Here is a 7531-nt window from a genome sequence, read left to right on the forward strand (position 1 = left end):
ACTGCCCATTATGACTGGTTTTGTGGTCCAAGGTCACACATTGAGATTTCTTTAATTCTTAAGTTACAGGCACGCAAACTTTGAAAAAATAATATTTATGGCACAGAGATGGGTATGTTCTTGCAGTTGTTTTGACAGAGGGAAACAAGATACTTTTCTCGTTTCAACATTATTTGTTCTTCAGACATTCTTTTTTAATAGGAAAAAGTATCAGTTGAATGCAAAGTGACCCACATTTGGTTTCTGGCTGCTGAAAATGTGTACAGTTTAACAATTTACTCCTGGAGCCATATTGAGATCCCAATATCTCTAGAACTGAACCATATAGAGCCTTAAAACTGAAAATGCAAAAAGGAAGGTTGTTAAGATCCAATATCTAAGAGGGCATTAAGATATCTTTAATACTTTTTAAATTATAGACATGTAAACCTTGGAGAAAAAACTTAGTGCTTTTTTCCATTTTTGAATGGTCATCATTGGCATATAATGCAACAAAGACTGCTGAAGTGGTCATTTTGACCCCCTTCTCCACAAAATAGTGGATTACTCAGGACTCAAATGCATTGTTGACATTTCATATTTTGGCTTTCATCACTATACATGTTTATCTTTCTTCAGGAAAAGACATATTGACAAAATGAAAGATTTGAGCCAGAAAAGTTTCTGCAATTTAGTTGATTTGATACAGAATGACCATAATGGTTATTTATATGTAAATATATAAGATTGTCTTCGAATTATGGTTTAAACTGCTGAATGTACTGACATTAATTTATGGTAAATTAACACATACTTTAATGTAATGTCTATTGAAAATATATTGCATATTTGTAGCGATGAAGTTACATTTTAATACTTTTATATATTAAATAATATATTATACATTACACATTGTAATGGATTCAATAAATATATTAACTTTTTAAATGTAATATTGAATAATGAAAGTTATTATTAAATATTAAAACAAAGACTTAAATTTATTTAAAGTAAAACTTTTCATTTATTTTTATTGCGAAGTGCATTGAAGTGTTAAGAAAAGGCCATAAAACACTCTTTAAGTACAGTTAAGTGGCATTTTATTTAATGATATATGTGACCCTGGACCACAAAACCAGTCTTTTTTTTTTTAATTGAAATGTATATATTTAATCTGAAAGCTGAATAAATAAGCTTTTCATTGATTGATGTATGTATGTATTTGGCTGAGATATAACTATTCTGAAAGTGCAAAAAAATTAAAATATTGAGAAAATCGCCTTCGAAGTTGTCCAAATGAAGTTCTAAGCAATGCATTTTACTAATCAAAAATTAGATTTTGATATATTTACGGTAGAAAAAGTACAAAAAATATCTTTATGGAACATGATCTTAATATCCTAATGATTTTTGGCATAAAAGAAAAATCGATAATTTTGGCCTGTGCGATGTCTTTTTGGCTAATGCTGTATAAATATACCTGTTCTACTTACAACTGGTTTTGTGGTCCAGGGTCACACATTTTCCGCAAGTACATTTAATAAAAAATATGGTTTAAGTGCACATTCAATACAATTAAGCACACTTTTTCACAAAAAAGCTAGTGATGGAGACAAATTACTGGCGATAACTAAAATGTAATTATTTGCCTCTGTCTTTCTCAACCTGATTAGGTAGTGTCTTTGCCTGATCTGATTTCTCACTGCATGTCTATTTCAGACGACTCGTACTATGAGTCATTCGTCGGTCACAACGCTTTTTATTCTGTGGGTGTTGAAGTGCATCTCTGGTTGACAGAGGAAATGTGTTCTGATAAAATCACTCTAATGCAGACAGATGACCTGAATAGGATTTTACAGCTAATCAGTGTGTATTTTAAGTTTGCATATTTGACCGACGGATGTGCATTTAAAAAATAGCATTCACAAACAATGCAGTTGGTTTCAGAACTATTCTTGACAGCTCATGTGGATGTGTGCACGCACGATGAGGGCTCCTGAGACATCCTGTCTAATCCACACTATTTTTGATTCTCATAGGGCAACACAATTACCTGTGCGCTGGACGGAACGATTGCATCATTGACAAAATCCGCCGGAAGAACTGCCCTGCCTGTCGTTTCCGCAAATGCCTCATGGCAGGCATGAACCTAGAGGGTAAACACGAAATGTTGCACTTGTTACATAATTACACCAGTTTGTCCCCAAATGTCAGTGTGGATGTATAACACAACTTGAATTCAATCAGGGGAAATGCATAAACTGTTGTAAACTTTCCTCAGCCCGTAAAACCAAGAAGGGCCGTCATACCGGAAAGGTAATCCAGCAGCCATCGATTCCAGAGCGCAGTCTTCCTCCGCTGCCTGAGGCCCGGGCGCTGGTGCCCAAACCCATGCCTCAGGTGGTGCCCACCATGCTGTCGCTGCTAAAGGCCATCGAGCCGGACACCATCTACGCCGGATACGACAGTACCCTACCTGACACCTCCACCCGCCTCATGACCACTCTCAACAGGCTGGGTGGCCGGCAGGTCATCTCTGCGGTCAAATGGGCCAAAGCTCTGCCAGGTACAACTTGGGACTAAGGATGTAATGATGCACCCCTAGCCGATAAAAATATGTGACGAAGTTGGTTAAGATGTTAAAGGATTACTCTTCCAAAGTAACATTTTTCTGCTAATTTACTCACCTCCCTGTCATTCAAGATGTTCATGTCTTTCTTTCTTCATTGGCAAAGAAGTTGCGTGTTTTGCAGTGTTGTTTTCGTCACTTTTTTTCATGACGATAACGAGACGATGACGAGATAAAAATGGCTCGTTGATGACTAAAACATGACGAGACGTGTGTGAGTTTTCGTTGACGAGACGAGAATAGACGAAAATGTTAGTGGGTGGTCCGTCAGACGTTTAAAATGCACAACATTTCTGCTTATTGTGCATGCCAATTAAAACCTAAGAAGTATCTGCCGCTATGGCAAGCCGTTTTAGCATTAAATACTCTTTGCCATACTAGTATGGCAAGCCGTTTAGGATTCCATCCTTGTTTGTCTTTTATGTTTTAAAACATTCCTTCATTATTGTAATTATTGGTGAAAATAGTCGATCTGGAAGCTCACATTGTGTTGAACTATAGATCTGCTATTTTCAGAACTTATAAGTGACACTACCCAACAGCAAAATACTTACTGACCTACATTAATTTGTTAAAAGACTACTTTTTCCCCTTTTTTGACTAAAAGCTTTTTGACTTTTCGTCGACTAAAATTAGACTAAAACTATCACATATGGAAGTGACTAAAATTTGACTAAAACTAATAAGCATTTTAGTCCAAAAGACTAAGACTATGACTAAATCTAAGATGGTTGTCAAAAACAACACTGGTGTTTTGAGGGAAACGTTCCAGGATTTTTCTCCATATACTGGACTTCAATGGTGCTCAATTGATTAAAAGTTAAAAATGCATTTTCAGTGCAGCTTCAAAGGGCTCTAAACGATCCCAGCTGAGGAATAAGGGCGTTGTCTTATGAAACAATCTCTTATTTTCTTTTTTTAAAAATTGCAATTTATATGCTTTTTAACCTCAAATGCTCATCTTGTCTAGGTCTTCCAAGTGCATGCATACTCTGCAGTTCAGTTCAATAACGTGAGGGCATGTCGAAAAACTCCCATCTTATTTTCTCCTCCAACTGTAGAATCATTATACTGTACATTGCTGCAAAAGTACTGACCCAGTGTTTACAAACACCTTTTACAAAAAAAGGTAAAACAGTGATATAGGACGCTTTTTAAGTTTTGGAGGACAAAATGAAATGAGAGTTTAAGAGTCGACATTACCTAAATGTCTTTAACCAGAGCGCACAGAGTACGTATGTGCATCACAGAGCTAGACAAGACAAGCATTTGGTTAAAAAGTGTATAAAAAAAGAATTTTAAGAAAATGACAGATTGTTTCACTAGAACTTTGAAACTGCATTTTAACATTAAGTCTATTGAGCACCTGCTGTTGAGCAAATCCTGCAAAGTAATCCTCAAAAAAGGAATTTATTTGCCACTGAAGAAAGAAAGACATTGATATCTTGGAGTAAATTATCAGAAAATGGAGTAATCCATTAAAATAAGTGTGATACAATTAAAGGTGGGAGTTTATATTGAAGTAGTGTTTGTATGCGCAGCCATGTAGAAGATTTTCAACCACAGCATGCATTAAAGCCTTTATTTTGCACATTTTAGGGTTCAGGAACCTTCACCTGGATGATCAGATGACTCTTCTGCAGTGTTCCTGGCTGTTCCTCATGTCCTTTGGACTCGGCTGGAGGTCATACCAGCAGTGTAATGGAAACATGCTGTGTTTTGCTCCAGACCTGGTCATCAATGAGTATGTATCTCATTTAACAGGCCATTTGCTTTAATGATCTCCTTGGCAGGTTAAAGAAGCGTTCACACTATAGAAACTGCAATGATAATGACAACCATAAAGTGCTAAATAATCATTTTAATTCTATGAGAGTAGTTCACACCACAGCTGTTTTCCCCCCATTTCTTTCTCGCTAATAATCAGTTGTCTGTTGAAAATGTACTCATCTAAGGTGTAGATGAGTTTGTTTCTTCATCAGATTTGTAGAAATGTAGCATTCATTTTCTTGCTCAGCATTGGATCCTCTGCAGTGAATGAGTGCCATCAGAATGAGAGTCTAAACAGCTGATAAAAACATCACAATAACCCACACCACAGTCCTAAAGTTAACATCTTGTGAAGCAAAACATTTTTTAGAAAACACATCCATTATTAGGGTATTTGTTCTTCACAAAATAGAAGTTGGAAATAACTTCATTCTGACGGCACCCATTCACTGCGGAGGATCCATTGGTGAGAAAGTGACATATGTGACCCTGGACCACAAAACCAGTCATAAGGTTAAATTTTACAAAACTGAGATATATACATCATATGAAAGCTCAATAAATAAGCTTTCTATCGATGTATGGTTTGTTAGGATAGGCCAATATTTGGCCGAGATACATCTATTTGAAAATCTGAAATCTAAGGGTGCAAAAAATCAAAATACTGAGAAAATCACCTTTAAAGTTGTCCAAATTAAGTTCTTAGCAATGCATATTACTAATCAAAATTTTGATAGGTTTACAGTAGGAGTTTTACAAAAAATCTTCATGGAACATGATCTTTACTTAATTCCCTAATGATTTTTGACACAAAAGAAAAATCAATAATTTTGACCCATACAATGTATTTTTGGCTATTGCTACAAATATACCCCAGCGACTTAAGACTGGTTTTGTGGTCCAGGGTCACATATTTCAAATCAACAAAAAAAAAACTCATCTCCAACTTGAATGGAGGATGAGCAAATTTTAATTTTTGTGAAAACTGTTCTTTTTACTGCTCATACAAGCCTAAATAGTTGTGTGTCATCCACAGAGAGAGGATGAGGCTGCCCTACATGACTGATCAGTGCGAGCAGATGCTGAAGATCTCCAATGAGTTTGTGAGACTGCAAGTGTCTAACGAGGAGTACCTGTGCATGAAAGTCCTTCTGCTTCTGAGCACAGGTGACCTTCTTTAGAAGACATGAATGCTTGACCTAAATGGTATCAGCTCCCCTGATGATCCAGATGAATTCATTCAATGTTAAATAATTTGTATATGTTTTTTGTGCTTTCTCAGTGCCGAAGGATGGTTTGAAAAGCCAGTCAGTGTTCGAAGAGCTACGAATGTCTTACATTAAAGAGCTCGGCAAGGCCATTGTGAAGAGAGAGGAGAACTCCAGCAAGAACTGGCAACGATTCTATCAGCTCACTAAGCTACTGGACTCCATGCATGACGTAATGCATTTTATTTTACATAATGTTCTTAGAAATCCATGGCTCTGCTCTAAACCCTATCTCACTTAGGATGCAGCCTTAGCACTAGACTAATTTGGATCGCTGTGCATAGGAAGCAACTTTGTGCGTCATACTAATATCGCTCGGGAGACTCAAATCAACAATTGATCCCTATAGAGTTATGCATGTCGCTAAGATGATGCAATACTCCAATAAGCATAAAAACACATGGCGCTAGGGTCACTATATCGGGGGCCGGTGTTATAAACAGTCAGTATGTTAACCAGTCTTAAGGGTAAATTTTATTAAATTAAATATATGTAAATTGACTAGTTGGTAGTTTTATGGAAAAAAAAATACACTACGGTTCAAATATTTGGCGTTGGTAAGATTTTTAATGCTTTGAAAGCAATCTCAACAAGATTCATTTGATTGAAACATACATAAATATTGTGAAATATTTTTATAATTCAAAATAACTGTTTTCTCTGTAAATATATGTCTGACCCTGGACCACAAAACCAGTCTTATTTACCACTGGTATATTTGCAGCAATAGCCAAAAATACATTGTCTGGGTCAAAAGTATCGATTTTTCTTTAATGCCAAAAATCATTAGGATATTAAGTAAAGATCATGTTCCATAAAAATATTTTGTCAATTTACTGTAAATATGTCAGAACTTTTTCATTAGTAAATATGCATTGCTGAGCGCTTCATTTGGACAGCTTTAAAGGCGATTTTCTCAGAATTATTATTATTTATTTTTTTTGCACCCACAGATTCCAGTTTTTTTAATAGTTGTATCTTGCTCAAATATCGTCCTATCCTAACAAACATAAATACATAAATGGAAAGCCTATTTATTCAGCTTTTATATGGTATAAAAGTCTCGATTTCCAAAAATTGAGACTTTTGACCTGCATAGAAATCTCTAACCCCTCTGTGTGTTTTCAGATGGTGGGTGGACTCCTGAACTTCTGTTTCTACACCTTTGTGAACAAATCCCTCAGCGTGGAGTTCCCCGAAATGCTCGCTGAGATCATCAGCAACCAGTTACCAAAATTCAAAGCTGGGAGCGTCAAACCGCTGCTCTTTCACCAGAAGTGAAGCTCCTCCTGGCAGCAGGACACGATGCCTTAAAACGTCCACCCCGCCCCCTCACCCCCACTCCACCGGGACAGCAGAGGAAGGGCAGAGAGAGGCGTGTGAGATAAGAAAGAAAGCGCTGAGGGGCGGGACTGTATGCAACCCAGCACAGAACTCCCAAGATTAAGTGGAGTCGGAGGAAGAGACGGGTAATTAGAGGCTCTAACAAACGGCTGAACTGTTGAAGTGACATAACCACGAATCTCACAGATAGGTTATCCCATACATGTCGTCTCAGGTGTTTGACTCCCAGCATCAACTATTAGTAAAGCTAATTGTCTAAGGTCATTTAAACGATATAGTTCCACAAGTCTCTTATATTTTCGGAGCGGATGCAGCACCACAGCACTTACAGTCCAGTATGCGCAGATTATATAGTCAGAGTATCCTACTTTTTAACGTCAGATTGAATAATAATTTCAATAATGTGTACAGAGATAACAGCTTCAGCTTGGTTTGAAAACGAATACGTTTTGTATGACGTCATATCTTCACTTCATTAACAGATTTACATATATACAGGAAAAGGGAAAATATGTGCCTTTTTTTTAGCTTCTTTCCTTTT

The 7531-nt window shown here is 36.7% G+C and overlaps 1 protein-coding gene across 1 annotated transcript in view; it reads left to right on the plus strand.

Moving 5' to 3' along the window:
• nr3c1 (nuclear receptor subfamily 3, group C, member 1 (glucocorticoid receptor)) overlaps positions 1-7531 on the plus strand; it is a 35043-nt gene that overhangs the window by 26408 nt on the left and 1104 nt on the right. Inside the window, exons 4-9 of the mRNA XM_073820558.1 lie at positions 2019-2135; positions 2261-2545; positions 4208-4352; positions 5415-5545; positions 5661-5818; positions 6775-7531. The exon at positions 6775-7531 is cut by the window's right edge and continues 1104 nt beyond it. Of these exons, the coding sequence (XP_073676659.1) occupies positions 2019-2135; positions 2261-2545; positions 4208-4352; positions 5415-5545; positions 5661-5818; positions 6775-6927 (989 nt within the window). The 3' untranslated portion in view covers positions 6928-7531. The remainder of the gene's footprint in view (positions 1-2018; positions 2136-2260; positions 2546-4207; positions 4353-5414; positions 5546-5660; positions 5819-6774) is intronic.

This window comes from Garra rufa, chromosome 16 (genome assembly GCF_049309525.1).
Source record: "Garra rufa chromosome 16, GarRuf1.0, whole genome shotgun sequence".
Classification (NCBI taxonomy): Eukaryota; Metazoa; Chordata; class Actinopteri; order Cypriniformes; family Cyprinidae; genus Garra; species Garra rufa.